Consider the following 14,144-nt stretch of genomic DNA (forward strand, 5'->3'; position numbering starts at 1 on the left):
AAAGGAAAATGTACATTATAGACGTCAAATTTAAAATATTATGCAGTATAATGTATTTAATTTTCTGGCTTTCTTTCCCTTGTATGAGAGAGAGACAACATTACTTCGGACACACAAAATACTCCAGCGCTGGCTTTGCTGACCAACACACGGGCTTGAAATACACAGACAATGGTTGCTTGACAGGAAAACCACAAACACCTAGGTAAGGACAAGGTAAGGACAGCCAGAAAAGACACAGTAGTTGACACTCAGAAACCACCATAGGGATAAAACACCCAACTACCCCAACAGTCATAGCACAACATATTGCAGTATAGAAAGAAATGTAGGCTAGCAGAGGATTTCTGACCTCTGGCAACAAAATCACTGATGCTGGAGTTCTGCTTGTCACACCCGGACAGCATCAGGATGTTGTTCCCAGAAGTTCAGCTCGTTCCTCCAGTCCACCTCTGCCTCGCGTGACCTAAAAAAAAAAGGGGAAATGAAAGCGAGGCACCTTTCCCGTTTCTCTTAGGGATGGCGTGTTGGCCGGGGTTGCCATTCTATTTTCACATGACGGATGAGCCCCGTTCGTCCCTCTGTCCGTCTCAGTTGCTCTCCCCGTCTGATATAGCTCGACATGGCGTGGCGTCCAAATGCCAGAGGAGACGTCTTTAGTTTCAGCCTGACCCGTTTAATTCACTCCTTTAGATTGCACCCTGACCCATAAAAAGGACGTTTTTTCTCTTTTCTAATTGACTCGTGTCATATTTGTCTCTGTAAAATATTAATGAAGGCAGAAAAAGAGCAAGTACTGAAGGCTAGATACCAAATTTGTCATTTTTTTAAATAATTGGTATAATGACAACAAATGACATTTTGTCACATTAGTAGTCAGTATAAAGCTTCATTAAATTTGTCTCTATTTTTAAAAAACAAACAAATACTATTGAGATATTTGCAAAAATGTTGCCAGATTCTTGTCTATTTATCAATAATCATATGAGTCTGTATATGTGTATATATGTATATTTATGTTAAAGCAGGATAATTCATTATATTACTCATGATCGGCCAACCTTCCCAGTTCAACTAGTTTGGACATCTATTGACATCAACCAGTAAGTGAATATTATCAAAAAGTTTCCCTTGTTTTCATACCTGCAAATGCCAAAGTCCCAAAACCGGCTGTCCATACATCTGGTCCCCGTAAAGCCAATCTGTCCTCTTTGCCACATTGCCACCCGATTCTTGTCCACGTCTGTCCCATCCCGTCCAAAACCCATCCCATCCCATCCCCCCCTTTTTTCCCACCTCTCATCCATCACGCAGGAAGCCAGCTCTTCCTGAAAACATGCACGGGAGTAAGGAAAAGCCCAAGGCCGACGGTTTTGTCAGGGGAAGCTACGCGGATGTGCTTCATGGGGGAGGATGTTGTTGTCCTTGCGGTGCGTTAAATTCATGTTTTTGGGATGTGGGAAGGAAACCGGAGTACCCGGAGATTACCCACCAACAAGCAAAATCCACCCAACCATGTCACCCCCTTTATTGAGAACTCATTTAAATACCTTAACTGAAAAAAAAATACTTTTAGTGTCAATAAGGACATCACCAAAGATTAATTTGGCTTGCATTCAATGTTTTTTGAACATTTTATCAATTTATAGACATTTTTATATCGATATGTACTGATGTACACATTGTTATTATTATTAAAATGTTGAATTGACCTACATTTTTTTCACAGATGCAGTCCTTTACCAGGGTTACACAAAAACGGATTGTTTGTTTGGGCTTCAAATTTTCTCCTAAAAATCATATTTATGACAGAAAATCCCAAATCTTCACCTCGAGACCAAGACCCATCTTGAAAATGGCAAGAACACACGAGGAGGCGTGTCTACTCAGCTTGGCCTGATAATGACGGAGGTCGGCATAATAACAGGATGTTTACGAATGGTGAAAATAGTGCTTGGACGATAAGCTCGGCAGGTGCCAATGAATTGCAAGGAAACGTTAATCTAACTTTGGGTGAAAGGGACAAAACTCTTCCAATTTTCCTTCAATGGTCGCTAAAACGATCAGACTTTTATGACTCAAGGCTTTCTCTGAGTTAGTTTCATTTGGCACCTTCTGGTTGACCCCCGCCCCAAATAACCAAATCTCAAGTAGTCATCTGCAGGTGACAGCAGACAGAAGGACGCTGGTGGTTTGTGACACCCAGTGGGAGGAAGCCCATTCACCCGAGTGCCTTGTTTCTTTCGTGCCGCCGCCTCCACCGCCACAAGCTCCCTCAACATGGCCATGAGCGACGTTCTCGCCGTTTCCGATATCACATCTGCCATCAACGCATGCAAAGGTAAGAAAAAAACAACCTGTATATACTCCCACATTCAAAGGTTTCACTATTACGACTTCAATTGTTTTGTTTTTTTGCCCCCAGCCAAAGACTCATTCAATCCAAAGATGTTTTTCAAAGTAGTGGGTTTGTCAAAGAAGACTGCAACTGACATTGAGAGGGTCTTCAACATCTTGGATCAGGATAAAAGTGGATTTATAGAGCAGGATGAGTTACAGTGAGTTCATTTTACCTTCATTTTTCTTTTAAATTGTCCTTTTTTAAAGACATGGGCCATTTCTGCCATTAGGCTGTTTCTGCAGAACTTCTCCAAAGGTGCCAGGACACTAACGGCTGCCGAGACCAGGGCTTTTCTGCTGGAGGGCGACTCGGACGGTGATGGGAAGATTGGATGGGAAGGTAAGCTATCAACAAAAAAATGTCCCAAAGTCATTGTGGTGTGAATGTCCTTTTAAGATTACGTTCTGGGCTCTACTTTTCAGAGTTTTCAGCGTTGGTCAAATCTTCATAAGAGAACATTGATCTCTCTATGGTTTCAGTGTCTGGGAAATGATGGCAGGATGTGCCTCTTTTGACAATAGAAAATAATACATTTTATGTGTGTAAAGACATCTTTGGCATAGCAAGTTAAGTGATTCAATATTTTTTTTCTGTGATGTCATTCCCCCATAGAGGCTCTAAATAAAGATATTTTCTCTCCCACAAGAAGACCAATTGCTTGTCTTTCCAAAGCTTCCATTGGCTGAAACCAAGCGTCTTCCTAGCTAACCAAGTACAATTCATTGCTTCCATGAAAACATGTAAGTAGAAAATTGTTACCAGGCTCCAGCACCCCCTGCGTACCTGGTGAGGATATCCAGTTGGGAAAATGAATGAATGAGTGAGACGACAAAATGGTATTAATGGCTTGAAACATGCTAATAGCATCTTTAGTCGCTTTCAATGTAGTATTTTAACCTCAGAAACTTTCACTTTGCATTCTAAATGTGTTTTTTTAAGCAGGCATGTGGGAAACAATGAGAAAACGGAAGAAGAAGAAATGAAAACACAAAAAACAGATTGCCTCACAGTTCTCAGGTAGGTTTGCATGTTGGATTTTTTTCTTTAGGCCATTTACAGCCCCCGTTAAGCCCCCCAACCGGCAAGTTGATCTGACTTAAATATGATGTCGAGAATCTGTCCTAGTGGGGGCCCCCCACTGGAAGCCCACCATGTTTAAAATTACAGACACGGGTTGCTTGATGGCCTTTAATTGCTTCTCCGTTGGGCTATTCGTAACGTAACACGGTTATTGAAGAAGACGCCGGATCCGGTCCGTGTCCTTTCAGGTGACGGACCTTGTTTGACCGCTGAAAATTAGGATGTGGCCTCATTTAAATACCAATAACTATTGGCCGTAATTTATTATTGGGCGTTTGGGAAAAATGCAAAAAGAGCCACTTGGTTTTAACCAAGGGGGATTCTCCGGTGTCATATCAAACATACTTTCAGTGCGGAGATGATGACACTTTTTTCTTAAAATAGCCACCCAATAGTTTCATCACCATAAGGAGAAATGATCTGAATGGGCGGAAGAGGGGGGACCCTCAATTTAAAATTAAAATCAAGATGGCAGAACGTCCTCTGAGGCATCAAAGTGTGGACGAGTGTCCAATCGGAGAATTGAAATATGTTGGATTTGCTATTGGTTAGCGCTGTAAAAAAATGAAGATAGCAAGCTGAAGATTTTCTCTTTTACTATCTTTACTTTTTTAATTAAAAACAACTGATGTAAAGGTATAAAAAAGAAAATTATTATTTTTAACACTAAATCAAACTGAGAATGTAAGTAAGCAAGAAATATAGAATATTTACAGTTTTTCTTATTAAAACACAAAATATGAAAAGTCTATAGTGTAGGAACTATAATATAAACCCATGTTACAACTGGAGAGTATCTCACTGGCCACTAGTGGGCAGTGTACCTCTGTGTGTAAAAATAATATTAAATAGACACCATAAAAGCTACATCGGGTGACTTACCTATTGCGGAAGATCTTGAAATGTATTATCTGCGATAAACGAGGTATTACTGTAATAAAAAAAAACTTTTTAAAAGCCTAATACAATGAGGATTTTGACAAATGACAATACGGATTAGTTGTTATAAAAGCTGTCCATTTGGGCACCCTTAAGGGCCCTGGACAAAAACCACTTTAGCCTGTCAAACTTTGCTCTAAGTAGCAACTTGCAGACAAACGTGCGTCTGTTGCTATGCCGGCCGATCAACAAATCTTCCCAGCTGTCTACGACGTTGACAAGATGGCCTCCCGCCAGCTGAAATTTACCTTCATCGAGTTAGCCCCAAATTAGCTCGCTGCAATATCAAGCACTTTTCAGCTCTGCCTGCGCTCAACTCCCTTTTAAGCATCTTCATTTAATGGAGATATATTAATAGAAGCAGTCTGTCTAGTGGACACATTTTCTGCCTCTGCCTCTTTCCAGCGGCGTGTCCGTTGGCCGGCCCGTGCATCGGATTTCCTGACTTGCCCGCCCGCCCGCCCGCGGGTATAAGTGGAGGTCCCGGGGCCGTGGGGGCCCCACTGCAGTGAACGGATTCTTCTCGGCCAATCCACTCTCGTCTCTGAGGTACAAACTCAAGGTGAGTTCAGCTGATGGGATTTATGCAAAAAGGGACTACCGTGCCACAGGAGTTATTTGATTGACGTTTTGGAGAATTTGGATCTCTTGGTGTTTTTTGCTTTATTTCCACTTGTTGACTGTCATGTCGGCTGATGTCTTTTTTTCTTTTGTCTCGCAGTTAAAAATGGCGTTCGCCGGAATTCTGAGTGACTCTGACATCACTGCAGCCCTTGCTGCTTGCCAAGGTAACAAAGTGGCATTAAGTATTTTGGACATATTGTATCAATTTTAGGTTTTTTCGCTTTTTTATGATCTCCTGCACTGTTTTTTTTTTAATCACAGTCTGATTATGAGGACCAATAACTGCTTTCTTTTTTAATTGGTGATAGTTCATTTGGAGATAATAATAGTTGTCCTCTTTTTAAGCCTCTTAATAGCTAATGTTCTTCTAATTTTAAAATGCACTATAGTTTTGAAACAATAGTTAGATATTTATAAAAACAGTAAATATTCTCATTATTCTATTACACTAAAAAGCTTAGGAGAGGAATGAATAGTCTCCACTTTATTTAGTTTTTCCTAATTTTTCGATTTGTAAAATAATATTTTCCGATTAAAACTATGTAAATGGAAGCCCCCTAAACATGATGTTTTTTTTGAGATTTACAAAAAAGTAAACATTGTGTGCACAGCTGCCGACTCCTTCAAGCACAAGGAGTTCTTCGCCAAGGTGGGCCTGGCCGGCAAGTCCGCCGAGGTGGTCAAGCAGGCTTTCGCCGTCATCGACCAGGACAAGAGCGGTTACATTGAGGAGGAAGAACTCAAGTAGGATTCTCGCCTATCGGGTGTCCATCCCACTGTGTCAAAGTTCAACACAAAGTGTATAGACGTGTCAACGTGGACGTTGTTTATCTCCCGCAGGCTCTTCCTTCAGAACTTCTCCGCCAGCGCCCGGGCTCTGACCGACAAAGAGACCCAGGCCTTCCTGCAGGCCGGCGACACCGACGGCGACGGCAAAATCGGAGTTGAGGGTAAGCGTGGCCTTCTGAGTCATTCGATCCAATTCATTCACGGGATTTCCACATTCTGATTTTTTTTTTTATTCCTCCAGAGTTTTCTGTTTTGGTCCAGCACTAAAGCAACACGCTGTCCACCATCTTACTTGACTAGCAACAAGAACTATGGAACCACTTGAGGCCAGATACTCCTCTCTTCTCCCTTCTCTCTCTCTCTCTCACTCTCTCCTTTCATTTTGTTTTTAGTTTTTTTTCATTTGACCTTTGAGCTTTGATACCAACCAACATGTCTTCCATCTTCTCTTTCTCTCTCTCAAATGCTTCTGACGTCGTCGTGGGACTGTGACTTTAGCTTACTGTGAAAAGCCCACACGGTGCACTTTTACAGCTAACGGACGATGAGTGATCAAATAATAAAGGGTCTTTTTCCAATACTGACTCTTGGTCTTAAATCCTTTTGGACTCTTCTAGGCCTTCCTTCATGGGACTAAATATCATTCTACTTGTAGTTTCCTTTTAAGAGGATTACTTTAGAGCTCTTAATGTACTTTGAACAAACACTATTGAGTTTCTATTATGCTTTTAAGAGCACACATTCATAGTTAGTCCTCCCAGTTCATGGAAATAACATTAAATTAATAGAATGATTGAAAAATGGCATCAAAAGTCATCCTAACACTTAAAATATTTTTAAATGACCTAAAATACGTATTCTAGTCAACTTTTGGAATATCTATAGTGACCATTTTCCCTCACAGGGTTAATCAAATGAACTCCCAGCATTGCTGACATTGCAGACCCTGATGAGAAATATAATGACCTTAATTCCCTTGGTTCTTGTTATATTACTTATTTAAAAAAAGAAAAAAAAACATCTTACCTGAGCCACCTAAATGCTGACTGAAACCACTAGAGATGACATTACATTGCCAGGGGAAAGCTATGTGTACTAGCTGGTCGTCACGGTAACCAGGTGTAAATAAATAGATCAATATATTATGTATAAAATGGTGAATTTTGTACAGTTCCATATTATTCCAGCACAGAGCGACAAGGAATGCATGCAAACTGGTTCATAGAATTGTTCTACTGACACATAGTAAATGTCAGAGTATGAAATGAGAAAATGTATCTCACATGATCCATTGCAGAATGCATTGGTGCTGCTCTTTTCAGCCCGCTTTAGCAGCTTAGTCACACGACAGCAAAAAATGGTCCTCCCATTCTCGAACCCTCGATCTCAAAGCTGCGAGCCATACGTACCAACCACACCTCCAACGCGCCGTCATCAAATGCATCATGTAACATCATCCATCCATTTAAATAATCAAATGCATCCCCTGAGTACCAAAAATTCCCCAGATTAGATTAGAAAGACTTGATTAAATGCGATATGTGCATAATCTCTCATGTTCACATGCAGAGGGAAGCATGGGGGAGGGAGAGAGGGAGGGAGGGAGGCATGGGAGGGAGTTTTGGAGAGAAAAAAGGGGGTGAGTGAGCATAGTCAAGAGAGGCATCAGAAAACTTGATTGGATTGGAGCTGAAGGCATCCGTGAGCAGTGGCTTGTGAAGAAGAAAAAAATCCAGTGAATCCCAAAAGTAGAGGAAGAGCAATTTGTTGTGGCTGTATTTTAAATCCAAGTAGGTTGCACCTTCCCACTATTTCACAAAGTCTGCCACACTTCAGCACTGCAACAAACTCAGCTGCGGTTTTGGATTTGAGAGGACGCAACGTTGAAAAAGGTGAGTTGGACTTCCTTTCCAAATATCTTATGTCACATGACACTATATGTACTGCAAAATAAGGCTTGTGTTGTCATTGGAAAATTGTTTTATAGTATTGAAACTAATTGATGAGAGAGTCTTGGGAATGATGTTATGTCCTGGTAACAGAAAATAGAATTTCTCATTGGAAATAATGGATAGGCAATTTTTGTGACTACATTCTAGTGTTAAAGCTGAGAAATGCAATATAGGATGAATTGAGACTTGTGTGGGCCATATTCAATGATTTTTGAATGTTGAGTCAATTTAAGATTATTTTGAGTCAATTTAAGATTATTCTGAGTCAATTTAAGATTATTTTATGGGTTATATTCAATAAGAATTGAATGTAGAATCAATGTAAGATTCTTTTGTGGGGCAAAGTGCATAATAATGATAGTTTCAGTTGGCTGTAGCCCACATACCATTAGTGATATATAGTCATATGACACTTTGAAAACCAACATAATCTCAATGCGTATACCTATAATGCCAAAATTATAGCATCAGAAACCCAGCACTTCAATCCTTGCCAAGCCAATCAAGTAAAAAAAAAGTGATTAAAAGGCCCCAACTGGCCATTTGGGCCATGAGCCAGCTTAGTGGGCCAAGTAATGAAGTCATCATATCAACTGGACCCAAAAGACTGAGCCAATGAAAACGTTGACAAGGAAAAACGTGAGAAAAGGATTTGACCTCAAACTGGAGTGCAGTTAATTCATCTTTTCTTGAAACCTTGCAGAAAGAAGCAGAATGTCGCTCACCTCCATCCTCTCAGCGCAAGACATTGAGAAAGCCGTCAAAGACTGTCAAGGTGAAAAGAAGCAAACTCAATCAATCCGCCGTTTCGATGACATCGGCAAATAATTTGAGAGACTTTGTAATCTTTTCACAGGCTGCATTTTTGTGTGCTCTTATCGCCAGTTGGAGATGATTGCAAAAGCTTTTCTATTATCTCGATTGTTTTGGTGTTGTTGTGACTTTTGTCAACTTTCAAAACTGGATACCGTATTTTCATGACTATAATGCGCACAGAAAAGTCTAAAATGTCTCCTCATTAAGGTTCTTTATCTTTATTTTTTTAAGCACAATGCTTGAACGAGCCCTTTTATATATTCTCTGATTTATTTTCACATAAAAACTGATTTATATGATCCAAAATATTCATTCAAGTGATACAACACACATAGACAATCAAAGACAGTTAAAATAATCCCATTTTTTTCCATTTCTGCAGTTCCCGACTCGTTCTGCCACAAAAAATTCTTTGCACTTTGCGGCCTCTCCTCCAAGACGCCCCAAGATGTCCAAAATGTCTTCCGGATCCTGGACGAGGACAACAGTGGCTACCTGGATGAATCGGAGCTCAAGTGTGATACCGTCCACTTATCTGATATGACTGTGTGCATGACAGAGAGATTAAATCCCACTTTTGTAATCCACGTGGATTATCAATGAACAAGTGTTATTCTGGCAATGGGCCGGGTTACATCATTCACCTTGCTTTGTCACTCTGGCGTAGGTTTTTCCTGCAGAGGTTCGACCCCGGAGCCAGGACACTGACCGAGGCGGAAACCAAAAGCTTGATCTCGGCGGCCGATGACGACAGCGACGGCCAGATCGGAGCCCAGGGTCGGTGTCCGATTTCCCGGGGGGCCGACAAACATTCGATGCCCGACGCTAGCGCTTTTCCCGAGTTTTTAAATAAAGCTTTTTAATTATTCACGAGGTCGGGGTACTTTTTTATGCGGTGCAGTTCTGTCTGCTTTGTTAAATAAAAGATGCTCGTTTATTTTTTATTTTTTGGGGGGTGGGGGCCATTTCAGTTCGTTGGTTTAAAGTTTAGGGAAATTGACTGAACACGTTTTAGTTAGCGTTGATGTTGTTGGTTTGTATTGCTATTATTGTTATATTAATGATGTTTTGTTTCTGTTTAGAGTTTCAAATGATGGTCCTGTCCTGAATCCTGCACAAGAGGCTCAGCAGTTCTTGTTTCAGTTCCCATTGATTTTCTGGGAGTTTGTTTTGTTGGCTTATATTTCACTGGATAGTCTATGTTTAAATCTATCTCCTTACTTTGCTCATTTTCGGCAATAATGATTCCCTTCTGTCCTTCAAGACAATTAAATCAAGAAATGTTAGGACTCTGTTTATCCAAATAAAAGCTATGAAACTCTCTCATTCCTTTTTTTTATGACATTCCCATGGTTATAACTTTAAATAGTCGTATTTTAACACAGTCAAAACATGTATAAATACACAAATAAACAACAACATGACAATAGTAAGGAATTCAAGGGAGGGCAGTCATTTAGTAAATCACATAAACATTATGAGCATTTTTACATTGATTAAACGACACACTTAAAATGTTCAAAACAAAATAATAATTTTCAAATTGCCATTATGTACTATTATATATTTATTTTTTGGATAGAACCATGTAGTACTTTCACTGCGTTCCTACCCGGACTGTTTTAGGAGTGCAACCAAGCTGTCAAAAGCAGGAAGTAGCTAATGTAAATTCTCTCGTCTTATATTTTCGAAACATTTTCTGTAACACCACAACAGGCTCTTTATATCCACAATTTATGATCTTTAAGGTAAGATATTTTTTCTGTCATTCAGTGTTTCCATTTTGTTTCGTATCTGTGCACCGGAAAGTAAGCTAACTTGCTAAGTGGATTTGAGCTGCATTCTACGCATTGCATTTTGCTAACTGGATTTATAATTATATAGGTCCAGACAAATATTATTATATATATTTTTTGTACCACACAGGCAAACGGCATGCTTGACAAACATTTAACATTCGTGCAAAGGAAATCCAGACAAACGTGACACTGATGCTCATGATTAGGTAAAAACAGACTTTAATTTTTGATCATAAGCAGTCAGCATAACCATTAATTTGTCTTAAGATATGATACATTTCTCTTGTAGCCCCAGAATGGCCTCAGGAATGCAGGAGAAACAATACACTGCTTCTCTACTTAATTTCTTTGTTTATAATCCAACATTTGGACCCCGGGAAGGCGAGGTAAGTCTTCAGTTTACCCTAATTTTTCATACTGCTGATTAAAACCCATGTTATGGGATTTTTTTTAAATTTAGGAAGAAAAAAAGATTCTATTTTATCACCCCAACGAAGTGGAGACGAATGAGAAGATACGAAACGTTGGCCTTTGTGAGGCTATCGTCCAGTTCACCAGGTAAACACAAAAAAAAAAAAACGTTAATCAGCTCAAATCAAAGCTCTTTTTTTTTCTTTTTAGAACATTCTGCCCGACAAAACCAGCCAAATCCTTGCACACGCAGAAAAACCGACAGTTTTTCTTTGAGCCAGAGGACAATTTTTGGATGGTTATGGTAATGTTATAAACTTTTATATTTCTTCACAAAACCCAATTTTGTTTTGATTTGAATTTACTGCACAGGTGGTCCGGAACCCAATGATTGAAAAACCAAACAGAGATGGAAAACCACCCACGATAGAATATCAAGAGGAGGAAATTCTTGTGAGTGTTTGTTGTCTTTTAACACACTTTTAAATATTTAAGTCTTTTGTTCATGTCTTCTTTTAGGACACAGTTTATCGAGCTGTGGTAAAGCAGTGCTACTGTATGTATAAGGTAAGTTCATTTTTTTCAATTCAGGTTACCTTCTGTTCACCGTATTTTTTGGACTATAAGTCGCACTAGCCAAAGAATAGCATTAAAAACATAATGCAGAATAAAGACATATATAGGTCGCACTTGAATATGAGTCGCAGACCCCACCAAATGATGAAAAAAATTGTGATTTATAGTGTGGACAATATGGAATATGTAATGGAATATTATTGACATTTTTGTTTGATGACGTTTCTTTGCCACAGCTTTTCAATGGTACTTTTGGTAGAGCCATGGAGGCTGGTGGAGTGGAGCTTTTAACTCAGAAGCTGGAAAAATTCTTCTACAGAGTAAGAAAAATAATACATTCAAGGAACTATTTGAAGTATTTTTTTCAAAAGGGTATTTCAATGATGTATGGGAGGCAGCCAATGATGTCATCTAACCTTCATCCTGATCTTTCTAGTATCTTCAGACACTCCACCTGCAGTCATGTGACCTCCTGGACGTATTTGGAGGCATCAGCTTCTTCCCTTTAGACAAGATGACATACCTGAAGATCCAGTCGTTTGTCAACCGTGTGGAGGAGAGTCTAAGCCTAGTCAAATATACCGCTTTCCTCTATAACGATCAGCTCATCTGGTAACGGCCAAAAAGCATGTGCAGTATTAACCGCTCGTTGTTTCCGCTGGTGTAAAATTGTCTTTGTGGGCTCAGGAGCGGTCTAGAACAGGACGACATGAGGATCCTCTACAAGTATTTGACCACGTCGCTATTCCCAAGGCACTCTGAACCAGAGGTGATACATATTTGTACACAAGTATTGCAAGTTTTTTTTGTTATTGAGGAGTACTTATTCCATTTGTTTATAGTTGGCTGGTAGGGACTCTCCTCTTAGGCCAGAAGTTGCTGGCAATTTGTTGCACTATGGAAGGTAAGGCTTAAAAAAGTTATTGTACACCTGAACTTTTACAATGGGTATTTGACAATTGGGAAAATTCCTGTTAAAAAAGTTTAATAAAGAGTTTAATGTCTCTTCATCTTTCATAAGCGGTCATTTTGTCTGCAGGTTTTTGACAGGACCGTCAAATCTCAAAGACCCAGAGGCCAAATTCCGTTTTCCCAAAATATTTGTCAATGCAGAAGATGGCCACGAGGAGCTGCACCTTATTGTCTACAAGGTATTCTAGTAATATTTCTCTTTTCTCTTTTTTTGTAATATTACCATATTCATGTCACTTTTAGTGACATTGGAGATATTATTTTCATGGTGTTAATGGTTGAAATGCGGAGGAAATTGATTTTTGAGGATTAGATGTGCCTTTCAAAATTAATTAGCGCACACATCCTGTGATTCTCATGTCACTTCAATCAATTTATGTTCATGACCTTCTCTTTTTTTTAGGCTATGAGTGCCGCTGCCTGTTTTATGGTTAACGGTGAGGATCAAATTTGGAAGTTTAAAAAAATAAGTAGATTTTTTTTAAGCCAAAGTCTCACTGTGGCTTGCAGTTTTCCTAACATGACTTGCATCATATTTTCCCTAGCTTCCGTGGAGATGACCAGGGAGTTCTGTGAGCAGCTGGACGGCCTCGTGGGACCACAGCTAACCCTGTTGGCGTCCGATATTTGCGAACAGTTTACCATCAACCGTAGGATATCGGGGTCAGTAGAAATGCATCGCAATCTCGCTTGAATTGAGCTAATTTTACATGAAAATCTATTATACAGGCAATCTTTGGGAGATTCCAATATTTCCAGTTTCCATCTTGTTTTTAGATACATTGGTGATTCTAAGTATTAAGTAATAACTTTTTCTTCTTCTTTTTTGTCTTTGTAGGCCTGACAAGGAGCCTCAGTTTAAATTCATTTACTTCAACCACATGAACCTGGCAGAAAAAAGCACAATACACATGAGGAAAACAGCCAGTGTATGTCTCACGTCTGTCCACCCGGATCTTATGAAGATTCTCGGGGACATCAACTGTGACTTTGCCAGGTAAATGTTTACTTTTATCTGACAAAAGACCAAAAATGGAATTGCATTTTTTTTTTTCAGAGTGGACGAAGATGAAGAAGTCATCGTGAAAGCCATGACGGACTACTGGGTCGTCGGCAAAAAGTCAGACCAGCGAGAACTTTACGTCATCTTAAACCAGAAGAATGCCAATTTGATTGAAGTCAACGGTATGTCCGCTCCAAACTTGTCTCGCCAAATTACCAAGTTTTGTTTTAGTGACCTCCCTTTTTGCCTTCTTTTGCGCAGAGGAAGTGAAGAGACTTTGTGCGACGCAATTCAACAATATATTTTTCCTGGACTGATGGAAAAGACGACACAAACATTGTTGGACCACACTACAAACTGTCAGTGTTGTAGAGTATCACGACAGCAACGTGTAATGCAATACTTGCGTTGTAAAATAAAAAAAACAAAACAAGGTTTTCTCATTTTTAATTTAAACTTAAAAATGTCATTGCTTTTTCTAATTAAATGTACAAATGTCATTTATTTTGTTTGTCATTTTCCTTTTAAGATGTTACTGTTGTATGTCATGGTTTGTTTGATCAGCAAAATTATCAGAACCTGTATTTTAACAATGCTACTATATTTGAATAAATTATGTAGTATTTTACATATTCTAGTAAGAATGTTTCTTATTTAAAGTTATATTTTATTTGTTCAATGTTTCAAAAATCACCTTACAGTCCAATATGTACTATAAATTCATTAAAAACAGGTAGTTATTTAAAAATGTATTTATTGCTTACGACAGTAAAAAGGCAACC

General features: G+C 39.2%; 4 protein-coding genes across 4 annotated transcripts; all 4 read left to right on the forward strand.

The window, feature by feature from the left end:
• Nucleotide 1: 1 nt before the first annotated feature.
• Nucleotides 2-4,930, forward strand: LOC144211391 (parvalbumin, thymic-like). The gene is made up of 5 exons (XM_077738588.1): nucleotides 2-2,341; nucleotides 2,426-2,558; nucleotides 2,631-2,740; nucleotides 2,824-3,418; nucleotides 4,826-4,930. The coding sequence occupies exons 1-4, from the start codon at nucleotides 2,281-2,283 to the stop codon at nucleotides 2,850-2,852; spliced, it is 333 nt and encodes a 110-aa protein (XP_077594714.1). The 5' UTR covers nucleotides 2-2,280; the 3' UTR covers nucleotides 2,853-3,418; nucleotides 4,826-4,930.
• Nucleotides 4,841-6,411, forward strand: LOC144211392 (parvalbumin beta-like). The gene is made up of 5 exons (XM_077738589.1): nucleotides 4,841-4,982; nucleotides 5,142-5,208; nucleotides 5,656-5,788; nucleotides 5,885-5,994; nucleotides 6,075-6,411. The coding sequence occupies exons 2-5, from the start codon at nucleotides 5,148-5,150 to the stop codon at nucleotides 6,098-6,100; spliced, it is 330 nt and encodes a 109-aa protein (XP_077594715.1). The 5' UTR covers nucleotides 4,841-4,982; nucleotides 5,142-5,147; the 3' UTR covers nucleotides 6,101-6,411.
• Nucleotides 6,412-7,468: 1,057 nt separating this feature from the next.
• pvalb9 (parvalbumin 9) lies at nucleotides 7,469-9,921 on the forward strand. The gene is made up of 5 exons (XM_077738837.1): nucleotides 7,469-7,725; nucleotides 8,489-8,560; nucleotides 8,984-9,116; nucleotides 9,269-9,378; nucleotides 9,684-9,921. The coding sequence occupies exons 2-5, from the start codon at nucleotides 8,500-8,502 to the stop codon at nucleotides 9,707-9,709; spliced, it is 330 nt and encodes a 109-aa protein (XP_077594963.1). The 5' UTR covers nucleotides 7,469-7,725; nucleotides 8,489-8,499; the 3' UTR covers nucleotides 9,710-9,921.
• A 280-nt stretch (nucleotides 9,922-10,201) lies between these two features.
• Nucleotides 10,202-14,094, forward strand: ccz1 (CCZ1 vacuolar protein trafficking and biogenesis associated). The gene is made up of 17 exons (XM_077738936.1): nucleotides 10,202-10,349; nucleotides 10,528-10,606; nucleotides 10,690-10,786; nucleotides 10,861-10,958; nucleotides 11,022-11,115; nucleotides 11,184-11,264; nucleotides 11,331-11,378; nucleotides 11,624-11,707; nucleotides 11,824-11,999; nucleotides 12,075-12,156; nucleotides 12,230-12,291; nucleotides 12,427-12,538; nucleotides 12,763-12,796; nucleotides 12,905-13,022; nucleotides 13,198-13,356; nucleotides 13,417-13,544; nucleotides 13,624-14,094. Exons 2-17 carry the CDS (start codon nucleotides 10,593-10,595, stop codon nucleotides 13,677-13,679), a joined length of 1,443 nt encoding a protein of 480 aa, XP_077595062.1. The 5' UTR covers nucleotides 10,202-10,349; nucleotides 10,528-10,592; the 3' UTR covers nucleotides 13,680-14,094.
• The last annotated feature ends 50 nt before the right edge of the window (nucleotides 14,095-14,144 follow it).

The sequence above is a fragment of the Stigmatopora nigra genome, chromosome 18, assembly GCF_051989575.1.
Source record: "Stigmatopora nigra isolate UIUO_SnigA chromosome 18, RoL_Snig_1.1, whole genome shotgun sequence".
NCBI classification, from domain to species: Eukaryota; Metazoa; Chordata; class Actinopteri; order Syngnathiformes; family Syngnathidae; genus Stigmatopora; species Stigmatopora nigra.